Genomic DNA, 18,490 nt, shown 5'->3' with positions numbered 1-18,490 from the left:
CTACACATGCTCATATGTGTTCTTTATAGGTTCTTTGATAAAGTCAGGAGAGCAGGATCTAGGTTGTTTTGGTGCAGCTCACACAGTACGGGCAGGACCGCCAGCATGCCAAGTATTCACAAGGCAAAATGTAAGGTGAGAAGCTTAATAGCTGTGACCTTGGGTACGTTGTTATACAATCTCTGTGCTTTAGTTTCTCCAAGATCCCCATGCTGCACAATTGCAGGGGAGCACTACTCACACTGGATTCTGGTTCCTTATCTGGAAAATGGAGATAATTTGCAGGATCGCAGTCTTAGAGCTGGAGTGCAGATTTAATGAGTGACATTAGTCAAGTACTTAGAACAGTGCCGGACAAACATTAACAAACATTGGCTATTATTATTATTTTATTGCTAATACTACTCCTATTCTATAACTAGCATTTCTAATGCAGAAATCAATAAGGTCCCCTTTTATTAACAGCCACTGACGCTTTATATAAGACGCCCAAGAATAATGGGAGAAGTGGGGCTGAAAGTATGACAAAGACACATAAAGGCAGCTTTGTTTTTATGTGCCCAAAGGACTGAAAGAAATGATTGACTAGAAAGTTAGCTTGACAGCATCTATGCAAACATGCTTTAGGATATTTTCTTAATAAATCTAATGAATTATATATTAAAACAAATATTTATAACTAAAAAGAAAGCTAAAAATCACAAATTCTACTTCTTTTACAGAGAAAGAAACAGGCATTCTGAGGTTGACAACTTGCCTCCACTTAGTCATGGAGTTCATGATGGTGCCAGAACCATGGGAATGAGAACCCCTGGCCTTCCAACTCTCCCTCCAATGCTTTTCCCACTTCCCCCATGTAAGCTTTCTCTTATAGTCTGACTGCTAAAAAGTAACTAAACCCACTTCATTTAATATTTATTTAGCATTTAATTTACAACTCTATACGGGGAGAAATATACTGGGAAAAATACAGTTATTTTTCTCATTCTGAAAGATTCTGCCTTGCCACAAGAAATAGCAGGATACACACGCGTGCATGTACCCCCCACCCCCGCCAAAAGTACTATTTTTGAAGGTAAGAAATACCAAATTTAACAGAATACTTAGAAATCATAGGGGGCTAGAAAGAAAAGGTGAGAACACACGAGAAGTAATTTTATTTTTGTCAACTGCTTCTTTCCTTGAACAGCTTTTAGCTTTTATCTTTTTTGATATCCAGGTGCATTTATACTGGAAACTTAGTGAAAACTACTTAGTGATTCCACTTTCAAGTTATAACTATATGAAAATGTTTTGAATGTAAGTCTATCTGTATGCCAGATAAACTTTAGAAACTTTTAATATCTCCTCTTTTACAGAAATTTTCTATCTTGATGTAGTTTGGTTAATAAAGAAAACTAAAGGGCGAGGGTCAGAAAGCTAACTTCTTACATGAGACAAAAAAAGTTTTTCCAACTACTGTGTTTCCTGAAAATAAGACCTAACTGGAAAGCAAGCCCTAGCATGATTTTTCAGGATGACCTCCCCTGAACATAAGCCCTAATGCATCTTTTGGAGCAAAAATCAATATAAGACCCAGTCCTATTTTCAGGGAAACACGGTACCACTATGAATAAGCAATCTTTCAAATACCAATTTCCTCAACTGTACAATGCAGTTTTAATTTAACGGTTTTTAGTCTTACTACTTCACTTTAAACAATGACCTATGTAAGCAATAATAATAATAATAATGATACTACTACTAATAATAATACCTTTTCTGGGTTTTTTTCAGAATAAAAAACACTAAATGATGTGCTGAATACTAAAAATACTTCAGACTTCAAACATGGCCTCTGTATTGAAATCTACAGGAATTTTTCTAATTAACCTCGAAATCTCCCACATCTGTTTGAAAAAAATATCATCTTTGAAATAATTTGAATGATGCTTTATAAACCAAAACTGATTCGTAAGTTCCTATTACATAATCATCAATTTTAACAAGTCTCCTAAATATGTTCTATATCAATTTTTTTGATTATAAGATGTCAATAATATGGAAACGTTTTTGATACAACAGAACATTTAATTACATCATTTTCCTGTCAACACGCAAGTCATTTAATCATGATTATATTGGCCATTTCCACTGGTTGGCAGGAGGCTCTTCCACTAAAGGCTCCCATGGTTTCCATTGTATCATTTTTCTTGCCAGACTTAGTTCATTTTCAGCCTGTTAATGAAATTTTTTAAAAAGATCATTTGATTATACTGTTTAATAGATAATTACCATAACTAATAACTGAAATGTAACTATATAGAGCTCCTACTTTCATATTAAAACCTAAATAAGCCATTCCATCACCAAATGTTGAACATTAATTAAATTACTGTAATTCTCACAGCTATGCAATCACCATAAGTAAGAAAGGACAGCTTTAGATTTCTTCTATTTGTTTAAAATTTACTATTAGAGTGTTCAAAAGTTTAGCTGGTGAGTTTTCAATCTTAATTGTCTGTTTCACCATCAGAATACAAATTTTGGAGGATCAAAAGTATGTCTCTTCATCTTTATCAATAGCTTTCCAACTTTATTTTACACTGGCCCACAATTAAAAAAAGAAAAGAAATACATTTTACTAAGGGATCCACAATTCGCACATATAACTCAAACAAAACTAAAAATATCATTACCTTTACTATATAGCTGAAATACACTATTTTCTATTGTAGTTTTTAAATGCTAGTTACAACCCACCTAACTGATTTCATAACCCATCATCACTGGAGACCACAATTTGTAAAACTGTGCTGTATAGAATGTAGAACAAAATAGCTGCACAAAAAATATATTTATTGTTTGAATTAGTTTTTTTAATCAGATTATGTTACATTCAATTTTTCCTTTCAAACACAATTTTACAACACCTTTAACAAATATATTTTTAGGTATGTTTTTATTTCATATTTTTTCCTAGAACAAAAAGACCTATGATGACAACTCTGGCCAACTTAAGACATTCTTGAATACTTGTCAGGATGTCAGGAACGGAATTCAAACACAAAATAAATGCTGAGGTTCTATCAGAGTCTGTAAAGTTAAAAGGCAATGCCCCATTTATGCCACTGGTGCAAAACAGCCAATCTAAGTCTAGCAGTAACAGTCTAAAATGTATATAATCAACAAGAGTAGATTAATGGAAATCTGGGGGTAGAGGTATTTACTAATGCTGACATGAGAAAACTGCATAAATACTGATTTAAAATATCCCTTAGGATGGCCGTTTGTCTGATTGCCCTTTGCCCTAGATTTCCTGAATGGTCATGCTTTCTCTATGCCCCCAAGCCCTTGCCCAGTGTGGGGAGGGGATCTAGCTCTGAACGTCACTGAGGTCTGAGGTCGTCCAGGAGCTGGACCCAGCTGCATCTGACCCGTTGCCCACTCCCTTCCTCTTCTCTGGCTTCTAATACACTGTCCTTTCCTCATTCCTCTCACAGTATCCCTCTAGAAATGTGCTGTCCAAGATGGTAGCCACTACCTACATGTGACTACAGAGTGAGCCCTTGAAATGTAGCTAGTTCAAATTCAGATGTGCTGCTGGTATCAAATGCACACCGGATTTTTAAGACTTAGTATTAAAAAAGAATGAAAAATAGCTCAATATTTTAGATATATAATTACATGATAAATTAATGTATCAACTAAACTAAGTCATGATCAAAGTGAAATCAGGTAGAAAAGAAAGAGAAATAGGATGAGGACAATTAAACTCTGCAGCAAGTTCCCATAACACTACATCTAATACTATAGTCAACCTGGCAAATAAATAAAAAGGCCATGAAAACATGCATTTGAACGACTGAAACAGTGTACACGCATTGAAAGCTGTCTAAATGCCCTATTCCTCTTTTAACAGCCACCTACCAATGCTTTTGAGTATCATGTCTGCTGGTGAAATACCTCCCTAGTCCCTAATGCTATCCAGTATTTCCTTTTATTTGTCTTTGATAAAAGGCAAAAAATCTAAGAATAGTTACGTTTTTGAAAAATATGAAAAAGTGTAAAAATTAAATGAAACAGAACAGTATTTATCAGACCTATATAAGGGGAAGGCATGGAGGGGTGGAGAAGGTGTGCAGGGGGAGGTGATCTGACCAAATAAAAATTTTAAAAACCTCTACATATTGGAGAAACTGTTCAATTGAAATCAAAAGGCAAAAACAGACTTACAAAAAAAAATTCAGGCATTTTTTGCAAAAGTACAAACGATTAAGGTTAACATCGTTTATTTTTAAAAACACTCAAAGAAATCTGTAAGAAAAACACTAAACAAATGAAGAGCAAACATACTCATAAGTAATAAAACATGAAATATAAGAACACATTTTAAAAGTTTAACTTTACTGGTAATTGGGGAAAAAATGCACAACAAAAAAGAAAAGCGTCATTTCTCCTAGTTTAATTAAAAACTATAGTATTCTTACCAAGCCTTTAAAACCTACAAGTACTTGTATCTATAAGTAAAAATTCTTCAAATAACAGTAATATTGTGTTCCTAATATGAACTACGGTGAGACTAACAAGAACATGCTTATTAAATTCAGAGTATCAAACTTACCAACAGAAGCCTCATAATTCAAGTTATAATCAATGATAAATATTTAACTGACATATACATTAGAAGTATTTTCTATGTGTGATTAGTCTTATATTTGATGAGTTGATATAAGCAAAGAAACTGAGTTTTCTTTTCTTCCTGTAATGTCAGTTTTGTGCCTCTATACATTGTACCTCTGAACATTAGAAGCCAAACATCTAAATATTCAACTTTTTCTTTACCTGAAGAATCACCTCTTCTATTTGGCCACCCTGAAGTTGGTCTTCTAATTTTTTAACATCTGGTTCCTATAATTTAAGGGGGTAAAAAAAAACAAACAAACAAACAAACAAACAAAAAATATATATATATATATATACACACTCACACACACACACACACACACACACACAAACACAGGAACACAATATCTGAATGTTTTAATATCCTATATTTTAAAAACCCATATATAAAAAAAAAGCACTTAATATAACAAATATAATTAATTTTTCTTCCGCTGTATCAACACTAATTTTTACCAAACATTTGGTGGAAACTTATTTCATCTCGCTACTATTTTATTGCTTTTCTGTCTTAATATTAAAAAGTATTAAATGCTTACTGACATGTCTATCAAAGGTAAGAATTATGATGCCTAATTCAGTCTTCCTAAAATACACATTTTAAAATACCACTTTATTTTCTTAGTATTTCCTGTATTTCCTCTGAGAGTACTAGCTTTAAAAATAATTGCTACCCTATGACCTAGAATTCCACTCCTAGGTATAAACCAAACAGAAATGCATAGTAAGTTAACCAAATGACATGTTCAAGAATGTTCACAGCATCACAAATTATAGCCCCAAAATAGGAACAATCCAAATGACCACATACAACAGAATGGATAAACTATAGTATTTACATGTAATAAAATACTACACAGAAATGAGAATGAACTACAACTATACATAACATAGATGATTCTCTCGAATGTAATATTAAGTGAAAAAAACAGACACGAAAAAGTATAAACTGATGATTCCATTTATAAAAAAGTTCAAAACCAAGGCAAAATGAATCTATGGTGTTAGAGGTCAGAAGAGCAATTATCTTGAGAAGGATAGTAACTTGGAGGGAACAGGAGAGGATTTGGTGTTCTGGAAATGTCCTCTCTTTTGGTTTGGTGTTAACATGGGTATGACTACTTTGTGAAAATTCATCAAGCTCTCTATGATTTCGGCACATTTCTTTGTGTACATTATTCTTCAATAAAAGTTTTAGAAAAAGAAATGCTAATATAGTTACGTAAACATTCAATGACATATTTATTTTCTAATATAATGAGCTTGTTGAGAACCATAAACCATGTCCTATACATACATATACAAGTGTAAATAAGTTGTAAACAGGTTGGTTTCTGGCCCATAAGTAGAATGAAAGAGGGAGAAAACAAACAAACAAACAAAAACAGAGATATCCTCTATAGAAATTGGCATGTTCCTGCCTCAAGGCATCTCCTGGCTGACCCAGGATATCTGTATGGCTTGTTCCTTCACTTCCATCCAAGTCTTCACTTGTATATCACCAATAAAAAGGCACAGAGTAGCAGATTGGATTAAAAATCAAAACCCATCCATATGCTGCCTCCAAGAGACACATCTGAGCTACAAGGACACATACAGATTCAAAACAAATAGGTGTAGAACGATACTCAAAGCAAACGGCTACCAGAGAAAAGTGGGTATAGCCATACTTGTATCTGACGAAACAGACTTGAGGATAAAAAAGATAATGAGACAAAGATGGACATTTCATAATTACAAAAGACATTACAACAAGATTTATAACACTTATCAATATATATGCTCCCAAGCAGGGAGCACCAAAATATATAAAGCAACGACTAACAGAACTAAAATGCCAATAGCATCTTTTTTTTAAGGAAATAGAACAAAAAATCATCAAATTTGTATGGAGTCACAAAAGACCCAGAATAGCCAAAGCAATACTAAGAAAAAAGAACAAGGCCGGGGAGGTATCACACTCCGCAACTTCAACTTACACTACAAAACGCTAACAATCAAAACAGCATAGTATTAGCAGAAGAACAGACACACAGAACAATGGAATAAAATTGAGAACCCAGAAATAAACAAACCCACATGTATATGGGCAGATAATTTTGACAAAGGAGCCAAAAACATACAAGGGAGAGAAAAAAAGCATCTTCAATAAATGGTGCTGGAAAAACTGGAAAGCCATGTGTAGAAGAATACAATTAGACTGCTATCACCATATACCAAATTAACTCAAAATGGATCAAAGACCTAAATATAAATTTTCAAAGATGTGAAACAATAAATTGCACAGAAGAAAACCTTGTATGTACTAAACTTATAGACCTTAGATTCAGAGAGGATTTTATGAATTTGACCTCAAAGACAAGGGAGGTAACAGCAAAAAATAAATGAATGAGACTATATTCAAACTTAAAAGCTTCTGCACAGCAAAAGAAACCACCAACAAAACAAAGAGGCAACGAACCAAATGAGAGAAGATATTTGCAAACACCACTTCTAATATATTTGCAAACAATACTTCTAATAAGGGGCTAATATCCAACTTGTATAACTCAACAACAACAACAAAATCCAATTAAAAAATGGGCAGAGGACCTGAACAGACACTTCTCCCAAGACGACGTACAAACAGATGCATGAAAAAATGCTCAACTTCACTAGCTATCAGAGAAATGCAAATCAAAATCACAATGAGATACCACCTCATTAGAATGGCTATTATCAACAAGACAAGTGTTGGAGAGGTTGTGGAGAAAAAGGAACCCTCATACACTGCTGGTGGGAAATGTAAATTGGTGCAGCCACTATGGAAAACAATATGGAGAGTCCTCAAAAAATTAAAAATAGAGTTACCATATGACCCAGCAATCCCTCTTCTGGGTATCTACCCAAAACATCTGAAAACATTTATCCGTACCGATATTTGTATCCCTGTGTTCACCTCAGCATTTCTCATGGTGGACAAGACATGGAAACAACCAAAGTAAGCTTCAATAGATGATTGGATAAAGAAGATGTGGTACATGAATAAAGAAGATGGAATAAGAAAGATCTGCCATAAGAAAAAGATGCCATAAGAAAAGATGAAATACTGCCATTTGTGACAACATGGATGGATCTTGAGATTATCATGCTAAGGGAAATAAGTCAGACAGAAAAAGTAGAGAATCATTATAATTTCACTCATATGTGGGATATAAAACTGAAAGCAACAAACGAACATGACAAACAAAAATTCATAGACACACAACAGTTTAGTTAGGTTATCAGAAAGTAAGGGGGGAGAAGAGGTGGTAGACAGGGGTAAAGAGGGAGAGGGGTAAAAGGGCTCAAATATATGGTGATGGAAGGAGAACTGACTCTGGGAGGTGAACACACAATGCAATATATAGATGATGTATTACAGAAGTACACACTTGAAACCTATATAATTTTACTAACCAATGTCACCCCAGTGATTTTTTTTTTCTTTTTTAAGGAGGTGCAGCTCACAGTGGCCCATGCAGGGATCGAACCAGCAACCTTGCTGTTATCAGCACTACGCTCTAACCAACTGAGCTAACTGGCCACTAAAAATTTAATAAAGATTTTAAAAAGGCAAGGATTTTCATCCCAGGAAAAGCCTGTGCTAAGGAAAACAATTTAAAATTTGTCTTACTGATGGTGAGTCAATAATGTGATTTTTATTAACCAATGGCATAATGCCATTAAGCTCAATAAGGTACCATATACTTCATGCTTGCCATATGCTTGCAACTGTGTTAATAAGCACTTATGTAAATTACCTCATTCACTCCTAACAATAAGTGTTCAAGGTAGGTATTAGAATACCCAAGTAATTGATGAGGAAACTGAGACAGAAAATATGGGTAAGATGCCAACCGTTATTTAAATAAGTATTAGAGAGCATGACTTTGGACAGGCTAACAAACCAATGCTTTTCCTCAATGTGCTATTACTATCTCCCTGAAATAATCTATAAAGTATTTACTTTTATTTCCATTTCAGGCTTAGTAAATACATACTTTATAATCATAACAATATTCACTGAAGAATTTGTGTGTGGCTCTATGGGGGGAAAGGGGGGTTAAAAATCCGGTAATTTAACAAAAAAACATAAAGCAGCAATACAACTATGATGTAGCGCTTGAGGTGGTTAAAAACCATTTGTATCTAGCCTTTTGCATAAGTAAACATTTCTAAGGGACTAAGGGACCTTATATAAGTGCCAGGTGTTACACAAGATCCTTGGGATGCAAAGATGAATGCAATCATTATTTTCAAGTAACTTCGGAACTAGTAGAGCAGACATAAATAAAACACAGTGTGATGGGTGCAATGGAAGAGAAGCACGGAAGTTGTCAATCTCTACTTATGGAGGGAAGAAAAGGTTTCACAGAGGAAATGATAAATGCTGAATGAAAAGAACTGCCAGACAGATAAATAAGGGCATTCCAGGAAAAGAGAAGAGAAAATACAAAGAAACACAAAACTAAAATTGCATGGAATTCACATAACTGCCAGCAGTTCAGTATTGCTGACTATAGGGTACAAACTAGGAAATGACAAGATTAATAAGATAACCTAGAGCCAGACCTTGGAGGGCCTTCCATCCATGCTAAGGACTTTATCATGTACATTGGTGGTTCCCAAACTTGGCTGTACATCAAAATCATGCAGATAAAGATAGCTAGCTGAGTTTCACACAGCCAGCGCAACATAAATCCTTAAATTCAGTCTTTGAGAAACACTGAACAGGAAACCATAGCAAGGTTTTTAAGTAGAAAGACATCATGCTTTATGTACTGAAAAAAAAAAAAAGAAACACCTCACTTTTGGCACTGTGGGACATACAATGAAGTATGATGAAAGTATACACAGACCAATCACTTATAAAGCAATTGAAATAGCACAGGTTAGAAAAAAAGGATTTTACAACTCATAAGTGAAAGTAATGACAGTGAACTATTCTTTGGTTGACATTGGCTAGGAGAGGAAAGAGAAATAGGTCAGAAATAAAGGGAAATATAGTTTTTTTTTTCCTTTTAAAATAGGAACAAGTTAAATACATTTCGAGGCTTTCTGAAAGATGACAAAATGGGAGGCAAAAAAGAGAAATAGAGAAGAAATGATTAAAGGGGAACAAGGTTATGGAGAAGGAAAGTAGAAACATAATCAGAGACACAGCTGAAGAGATTCAACTCATGAAAAGAAAAAGGGAAATTTCTTATTCTTTGATGGGAAAAGATGACTTAGCCCATTTTCCTTAAGGGAAACACACAATCAAAATAAATGTTAATTTCCCCTTTAGAGATTTTACTCTGTAAATTACTTCCAGAATTTCCAAGTTCAGAATAAAAGTTCCAAATCAAATTGCATTGTTTTGCTATATACCTAAGGAAAAGATAAGAATTATCTTTGTATTCGAGTTGGGCAATCTCATAATAAGACCACCACATTAGACCACTTATTGCACATATGTCAATAATTTTTGGAGTTTATGAATACTATTTTGGATAATTACAAAAGTCCATGGAATAACTGCTAGTGTGGAAATTTAATAATAGTGCGATATAGCTTGGTATAAAAGAACTAGCAGCAGACTGCTGTGTGCTTGTCTAAGGCCTTTAATTTGGAAGCTGTAAAATGCTTGTATTAGTCAGCTTGGGCTGCCCTAAGAAAATACCATAGACTGGGTGGCTTAAAAAACAGAAAATTTATTTCCATTTTCTCACAGTTCTGTAGACTGGAAGTCCAAGGTCAAGGTCCAGCAGGGTAGCTTCCTTGGTGAGAGCCATCTTTCTGGCTTGCAGATAGTCACCTTCTCACTGTGTCCTAATATGGCCCAGGGAGGCTGAGCTCTCTGGTGTCTCTTCTTATAAAGACACTAATCCTACTGGATCAGGACACCACTCTAATGCCTTCATTAACCTTAATTACTTCCACAGAGGTTCCAGCCACTGGGGGTGGGGGTGGGGGGCGCTTTACCACATAAATTCTGGGAGGACACAAACATTCAGTCCTTAACAATGCTCAATAAAATTTTTGGTAGTTAAGTGACTAACTTGGTCCTCTTATTTTTACAACAAAGCACTTTTTAGAAGTTATTTCTGACAATTTTCTTTAAACACAACACATTTTTGTTTTGCTTTCTTTTTTCTCTACTCTGATATTAGAGAAAAGAGATTAAGATTGATATATCTATAGATAAAATGTAAAAGATCAATAAAAGACTGGATAGGGAAGAGAGGCAAAAGAAACAGCTAGTGTTAACTCAGGAAACAGACTGAATCTTATTCTTTCACTCCAGTATTCAATAGCGTCTTGCATATAGAAAGCACTCAGTAAATAGGAGTTTGCTGAATAAAAGGGAGAAAGGAAGAAAAGCACGGAATGAAAAGAGAATATAAACAAATGGGTAGAATATGCAAAATAAGCAATTGGATTTTTTTGTTAAACGTTGCATTGAATAATTAAATCCAAGAATACAAAATCAAGTCAGTTACTTACCGCTTTTACCATACCCAGCCTCTCATTTGTAATCTGTTCTGTATACTTTCTGTATGCTGCAGTTTTAGGGACTTGCTCAAGAACATCAAGAATCTTTGTGTACAATAGTCTTAGCCTCTGAAAAGACAAATCATACAAATTTCCATTTTAAAAGTCACCAAAGATTTAATTGAACACTAAAAAGTCTCACAGGTTAAAAAAGGAAAAATAAAAACTGGTTTTTAAAATAAATATTTAAGTTGTCCTTGCTGTAATTTCTTCATATCTATGCCCTATCTCCTTTACAACTTAGGAATGAATTTTTTCTTATTTCTTCACATTTAATTTGAAATTTGTTTAGTTTAATTGTATAAAATCAATAGGCACTAATACCTAGTTTTATTCATATAATATATATATATATATATATATATATATATATACACACACACACACATGAATATATATATATATATTTTTTTTCACTATATATGAATAAACAAACCAAACTTCAGGACTTCTAAAAATCATTTTACAAAAGCAGTCTGCATAATTATACATTATTTATATATCTGAATATGATTTCTATAATAGAGGCTATTTTACTATACTAATGTAGAGCTTGTCCGAGAACATATAATCCAAATTGTGCAGGGTTTTTTAGACTCCTTTCTTCTTAATTTTAGCAAAGGGTATGAAAATAGAAAGGCCTCTTTCTAAAATGGGGCATTAATAATATCTGCTTCACAGAGTGTTATATAACTGACAATAAATAGTACCTGGCACACATTAAGTTTCAATAAATGTTAGCTTTATTATTCTATAGGGAAAAGAGTCATTTCAGCAGATATCAGAGAAGTGGTCATAGAAAAGACAGCATCTGATATAGACCTGGAGGGATGGTAGGGCTTGGACAATTAAAGATGTTGGAAAAGGCAATTTATACAAAGAATACATGTATAGGATTGAAGGGCAGAAAATACAGGGAACATAAAGTAATCAGTATATAGTTTCATTTTCCTTAAACTGTGTTATTCAATATACCGTGTTTCCCCGAATATAAGATCTAGCCGGACAATCAGCGCTAATGCGCCTCTTGGAGCAAAAATTTATATAAGACCTGGTATTATATTATGTATTATATTATAGTAAAATAAGATGGGGTCTTGTATTAATTTTTGTTCCAAACAACGCATTAGCGCTGATTGTCCGGCTAGGTCTTATTTTCGGGGAAACACGGTAGGAGTCACTGGTCAAATCTGGCCATTGAGCCCTTGAAATGTGGCTAGTCTGAACTTAGATGTGCTATAAGTGTAAATAGTCACTGGGATTTTCAATATTTAGTATAAAAAAAACTACGAAATATCATTAATTTTTATACTGATTATATATTGAAATGATAATTTTTGGATACGTTAAATAAAATAAATTATTAACTTTCACCTTTCTCTTTATTAAAAAAAAGTGACTCCTAGGAAATTTAAAATTACAAACATGGCTTACATTTATTATTTGTAGTATATTTTTGTTGGACAGCACATGGCTAGAATATAGGATACATAGGAAATGGTTAGGAGATAAGGCTGGAGAAAAACTGAGTCAGATTACAAGTGGTTTGGCATGCCACGTTAAAGCATTTGGACTCTATTCTGTGGGCAATGAAAAGATTTAGGGAAGTTGTATAATTAGATCTGTGTTTCGAGAAAATTAACTGGCAATAATGAGTTAAATGGAGAAATCAGACAGAAAGGCCAGTAAAAAGGTTGCTGCAATTCTCTAAACAAGAGCAAGGGACTAAACTGTGATAACAGTAGGGAAAGGAAAGAGAGGTCAGACTGGAGAGCTGTTATAGAACAGGGTCAATAGAACTCATCACTGAAATGAACATGAAGATGTAAGAGCAAGGGAAGTATCAACCATGATGTCTAAATTCCCAGCCTGCGGAATAGAAAAACTGATACTATCAAGAAAAATAGAGTCCACAGTGGAAGAAACAGATTTAGAAAGGAAAACCATGCGTTCAGTTTTAGACAATAATGCATCTAAAGTCAGTATGAACTCATGAGTATAAGATATTCACTCAAACATTTACTGAGCACATACCATGTGCTAGTCATAGTACTAGTAGTGAATAAAAGAATCAAAAATCTTTCCCTTCTTGAAAACCTACATTCTAATTAGAGAGAGACTACAAACAAGATAAATCAATACAATACAGTTTGTTGACTAGTGATCTGAAGGGCCACCATAGTAAGGACTCTTATTTAGAGTAAGATGGAGAGCCACCGGAGGGTTTTGAGGAAACGATTGACACGACTTGACTTAGATTTTAGCAGGCTGACTTAGTTGGTTGAAAAAATGATCAAACTGAGGCAGTGACAAGAAGGGAGGGGCAGTTAGGAAGCACATGAAATTATTCAGAGCAGAGATGATGGTGGCTGAAAACAGGATAGCAACAAAAGAGGTGGTGAGAAGTATTCAAAATCGGGATATATTTTGAAGGTAGAACCCAGAAGATTTACTGACGTACCAAATGTGGGGTGTGAGCGAAAGAAAGGAATTAAAGATGATTTCAAGGTTTTTGGCCTAAATGATTAGAAGAATGGAACTGACATTCACTGCGATGAGCAAGCCTAAAAGAAGAGCAGGTTTTATGGAGATCAGGAACCCAATTTTGGACATGTTAAGTTTGGGCTGCCTGACATCCAAGTGGAGATGTCCACTAAACAATTACATACACAAAAGTTTTGCAAAGGGAGAGGTCAGTGCTTGATATGAAAATCTAAGAATATCAGTGTACAAGCTAGTACTGAAAACCATTAGACTGTGTCCAGACCCCACCAGAGAGCAAATATAAATAGAGAAACGGTCCAAGAACTAAGTCTTAGGACTCCAAAATTTAGAAGTCGGAATACGAGGAACAACCAGAATGGGAGAAGGCAAAAAGAGCAGGAGAAAGACAGGAGATTGCGATGTCCTGAAGCTTAGCAAAGAGAGTGCTTGATGGAAACAGTGCCACATGTTTCAAATGCTGCTACTGGGTCAATTAAGATGAGAAAAGGGAGATGAGAATTGGATTTAGCAGCACCGATATTACAGTGACCTTGAAACAGAAGAACAGTCAGGTCAAGCCTGACTGGCGTTGTGTTCAAAGGGGAATAAAAAAGCTGGAGACAGTTAAGTACAGATTAACTCCTTTGACTTACCATCTATAAAGGGAAGGACAGCAATAGAGTGGTAACTGGAGAGAGAGGATCAAGGGAGGTCTTTGGGGTTTTTTTTTTAGATGAAAGCATGTCTGAATACTGATGGGAAAGACCTACTAAAAGGGAAAACTGATGACAAAAGGGGCAACTGCTAGAGCGGTACCTTCACGAAGCCAAAGTGTACGGAATCTAGAGAAGCAGAAAAGGTGAGGCGGGGGGAAAAAGGTGGAAAATGCAGACATAGATTTAGGAGGACACTCACAAAAGCGACTAAAGCCACAAGAATGCCACGGAAAGAGTCAACAACAACAAAATGGCTGAAGAAAGAGGTCATGACAAACAAAAGGCATCAGATAAGAGTATATATCGTCCTTGTCTCAGGAGCTCAGCTGAACTGGAATTCTAGGCGTTGAAATATCCATATCGCGTTAGCCTTTTAACAAACAAAGAGACAGAGTTCTAGTCTTCCTTGGACATTAAGGAATGAAGACAGAAAAGAGGTACTTACATCGTGTGGACTCTCACATACAGCCAATCCCACAAGGCCAGTGGTCTGTTGAAAAACAAAACACGCTTAATGCTGTTTACCAGTCGGCGCGTGCACCTCGCTAAGGAGAAGCAAAGCCACCGATCCCCTCGCTAAAACCAGCCACAGTTCTGAATGCCGTTAGTTCGGAGCTTTTTATCTGCCTCCCCGTGCGGAGCCACCAAACTGAATCACCCCTGAGGGCAGAGCAAAACGAGTGTCAAAGCACCGCCACGCCCGCGCTAGTTCCGGCCACCACCCGCAGGATCAAGCCTGTCGAGCTGCCTCTACCGCCACGGTCTAAACCCCACCAGTGACCTCCACTCGCCTCACCTTCTTCAGCACGCCCGCCATGACAGCGCCGACTAGCCCAGCACGCGCAGCCCTCTGGGAACCTCGCTCAGACCCGCTCAATCCACCACCGAGGCTGCCTGTCAGTCACCTTGGAAACAGCTTGGCTCCTCCCCCGTAGGATCTCCACGGGGCAAAGGCTCTGCCCCGGCCAATCCTAAAGGGAAACTTGACGCATGCGCAGTGAGTACACCGGCCTCCAAGCCGGGCACTTGGCGGAAGGGGTTTGTGTTGGGTGTTTTACGTGTCGATTGTTGACCCTCCCACTGTTGACCGATTGCCCAAAGGTTGAGAGCTTTCCAAACTACCAAAAATTCCGCCGCAGTCGTTCTAGGAACCTGCACTCTCCTTAGCCTTTGGCGAATTCCTCAACCTGCCTTCCACAGTGAACGCGAAGTCTGTAGCAAAATAAGAGCGATCGCTGGAGCTGTCATCTAAATGATCTCTTAGCTGCAAAGGTTAATTCATACCGCAACGACATCAGTATTCTTAGGCTCAAGTAGAGAAGGAACTTCAGAAATGTGAGATGAAACATAATTGTTTTCTTAAAAACTAGATAAACAGCAGAAAAACTAAAATAATCATTCATTAAGCAAATGTACACTGATTTGCTCTGTATCAGAAACTGCAGTAGGTACTAGGGATGTGTGAGTAAGCCATAGTCACAGGTCTCGGTCATCAAATTTCCTTCTACTGTAGTGGCTGGACGCACAGTAAACAACTAAACCAATTAATAAATAAAATGACCAAATGTGATTCTTTTCAAAAAGGAATGAGCAATGTGTTTTGATAGTTAAGAGTGCAGGAAAACATTTCTGAGAAAGTCACATTTGTTCTGAGACCTGAAAAAAGAGAAGGACCCAGTCACACAAAAACTAGCTAAAGAGTGTTCCAGGCCCAGGGAACAGTAGGGGCAAAAGTATGAGGAGGGAAATTCTGTGACAGGAGGGTGGCTGAGGTAGCAGGGAGAATAGTAGGGTGGCAGGAACCGAGTTGAAAAGATCCTGCAATGGGAATGGTTTAAGTATAGTGCGACTGATCTGATATACACTTTTAAAAGGCTACTCCAGCTGATATTGGGAGAATGGATTGGAGCAGGGAAAGAATAGAAGAAAGAAATGCTTTGGAGACCATTGCCGTAATCTGGACAAGAATGATAATCGCTTCAATTAAACTGTTGGCAGTGGGAGTGAGTAGATTCATCGTAGAATTTGAAAATAAAACCAACAAGAGCTATAGCTAGATTGGATGTGAGTGGTGAAGGAAAGAGTAGAATGAAGGAAAGGTTCCTAGGTTTCTGGCTTTCGTGACAAGGCAGGTAAAAATTCATCCAGCAGAGTTAAAAAATACGTTTCAAAAGTTTAAAGTAAACAAATATTACCCAAATTATAGACTAGAGAAATAAGATAGCAAATCCAACAAATGAGATTAATATATATATATATATATATATATATATATATATATATATATATATATATATATATATATATATAAAGTCAAGGAGCCTAGTATTTAACACCCTCACACAAAGTGAAACAAAGATCTTTGGGCTAAAGCAGCTTCCAGTACCCAAGAGACACCCCACTTGTTAGCTTCCTAAGGAATGATTCACTATATTAAGATGCATGGGAACCTAAGGTCCTCGGGGATTTCAGGACTAAATGCATTTGACCAGAGGAGGCCTTTTTTGATCATTGTAAAGCAATAGAGTGCCAGGTGGTTCCAGCCACTTTTCCCTCCCACCCTCGAATTCTGCAAAGTCTACTTACACAGAAGATCCCTCCAGAGGAAAGCAAACTTGGAATTGGTCATGTTTTACTGAGAGCGCTGGGCACCACTTTCAGAGAGTAATCAAAGAGAGTAATGGAAGAGTAAATTTAAAGAGATACTTACACACAGTACTGACAGAGGGGAAATGAACATGAGCAATTTACAGTAATTACTACAGAGGAAGAAAAATTGGCAGGGACTTCCCAAAATCCTGATTAAAACTATAGAAGTTATTATTATAAAGGTATCGCAGTGGAATTTTTAAAATGTCTTTCAGGTTTGGTTTCTAAATTTCAAACCTTCCTTTAAATATTCTGTCAGGATCCTGCATATGAATTGATATGCTTTAAAAGCTGAGAAAACACTTTAATCATAGAAACTTTTAATCTAAACTTCATAGTCAGAGCTTTAATTCCCCAAAGCTCCTTTATTTGCAATATGTCATATTATACAATATATAATGTAGTAAAAGATAGTCCCAGGGATCTTATTAAACATTTAGGCAACTTGCTCCTTCTCCATTATAAAGTAATCCTATCATGTAGAGACACTATAAAATATCCCCAATTGCCTCTGTTTTCCATAGAAATCCAGTTAAGACAACTCCATAAGCCATGCAGTCAGTCCGCCAGGAGATGAGAAATGGACATGTGTATACTAATGGCAATCTGGGCAACCTTATACCATTGAAGGGATGAAGAAGAAATTCATTTTTTTTTTAAAGATATTCCGGCAAATTCGTTTGTCAAGACACATAGTAAAGAGTACAGCATAAAGGAGTGTGTTCTGGAATATCTCAGATACATGTAGACAGCAGGGAAAAAATTTAATCCAGGAATGGCTAAGACCCAAGAAGAGCCAACCTTCCATTTCAAAAGTCACTACTAACAACAGTAAACACAGGACATGGAGGCCTTGATTACGTAGCTTTATGACATGAAAACGCTATTGCTTGCATTTTAATAGTTGGAGAATATGAGATGCACTTAAGGGCAGTAAATGATGGGAGCAGGGCAGTCGGTATGTGCTGTCAGCGCATACAGGAAGGAGAGTAGGTCGGGAAAGGGAAAAGGAAGGTAGATAAAGTTTAAAACCCAGCTGAACAAGTAGTGAAACCAGCACGCCCACAGTAGCTCGGGGCCAGAAAACAAGGTGGGAAAGAGAAACTAAAGGGAATTCACATAATATCCTGAAAGCACAGTGTACGTGTGATGTTTGCAGGGGACAGTGGGAACTCTGGAGGAAACTCAGAGGTAGGCACATCAAATATAATTGATTTCTTTGATAAATTACAAGAAAAAGGATACAGAAGAGAACAAGAGTATGATGGAGATGTCTTACTATGGGTAACTCAGACAATTAGAAATTAGTAGCAAATAATGATTTGCGATTATGATGTTTTTGTCCAGGAAAAACTGCAGTATGATGGGGTGTGATTAAATCCTTGTCACCAATACAAACGATTGCCATGATTCTTATGTGG

The 18,490-nt window shown here is 36.1% G+C and overlaps 2 protein-coding genes across 3 annotated transcripts in view; one reads left to right on the top strand and one right to left on the bottom strand.

The window, feature by feature from the left end:
• Positions 1-1,134: 1,134 nt before the first annotated feature.
• Positions 1,135-15,355, bottom strand: NDUFA5 (NADH:ubiquinone oxidoreductase subunit A5). 2 transcript variants are annotated; one of them, XM_019750068.3, is made up of 5 exons: positions 15,217-15,317; positions 14,866-14,910; positions 11,173-11,289; positions 4,825-4,890; positions 1,135-2,217 (listed from the first exon to the last, which is right to left on the bottom strand). In XM_019750068.3, the coding sequence occupies exons 1-5, from the start codon at positions 15,235-15,237 to the stop codon at positions 2,116-2,118; spliced, it is 351 nt and encodes a 116-aa protein (XP_019605627.1). In that variant the 5' UTR covers positions 15,238-15,317; the 3' UTR covers positions 1,135-2,115. The 2 variants fall into 2 exon arrangements, with proteins under 2 accessions (XP_019605627.1, XP_074171755.1); XM_074315654.2 differs by lacking the exon at positions 4,825-4,890 and having other exon boundaries at positions 15,217-15,355.
• ASB15 (ankyrin repeat and SOCS box containing 15) overlaps positions 15,337-18,490 on the top strand; it is a 47,902-nt gene continuing 44,748 nt past the window's right edge. The window contains exon 1 of the mRNA XM_088799943.1: positions 15,337-15,417. The gene's annotated coding sequence lies outside the window, so the exon portion shown is untranslated. The remainder of the gene's footprint in view (positions 15,418-18,490) is intronic.

This window comes from Rhinolophus sinicus, chromosome 8 (genome assembly GCF_057876585.1).
Source record: "Rhinolophus sinicus isolate RSI-liver-muscle chromosome 8, RSI-T2T, whole genome shotgun sequence".
Taxonomy (NCBI): Eukaryota; Metazoa; Chordata; class Mammalia; order Chiroptera; family Rhinolophidae; genus Rhinolophus; species Rhinolophus sinicus.
Note: the sequence above shows the minus strand (reverse complement) of the source record. Positions and strands in the feature narration are given on the sequence as shown.

Bases quoted from the DNA above. Each gene is read 5' to 3' on its own strand.
- NDUFA5 (XM_019750068.3), bottom strand. From the start codon at position 15,237: ATGGCGGGCGTGCTGAAGAAG. The intron at 4,891-11,172 runs GTAAGTAACTGA...CTTAAATTATAG, and splicing joins GGCTGGGTATGGTAAAAGCG to GAACCAGATGTTAAAAAATT. The intron at 2,218-4,824 runs GTAAAGAAAAAG...TTTCATTAACAG, and splicing joins TAGAAGAGGTGATTCTTCAG to GCTGAAAATGAACTAAGTCT.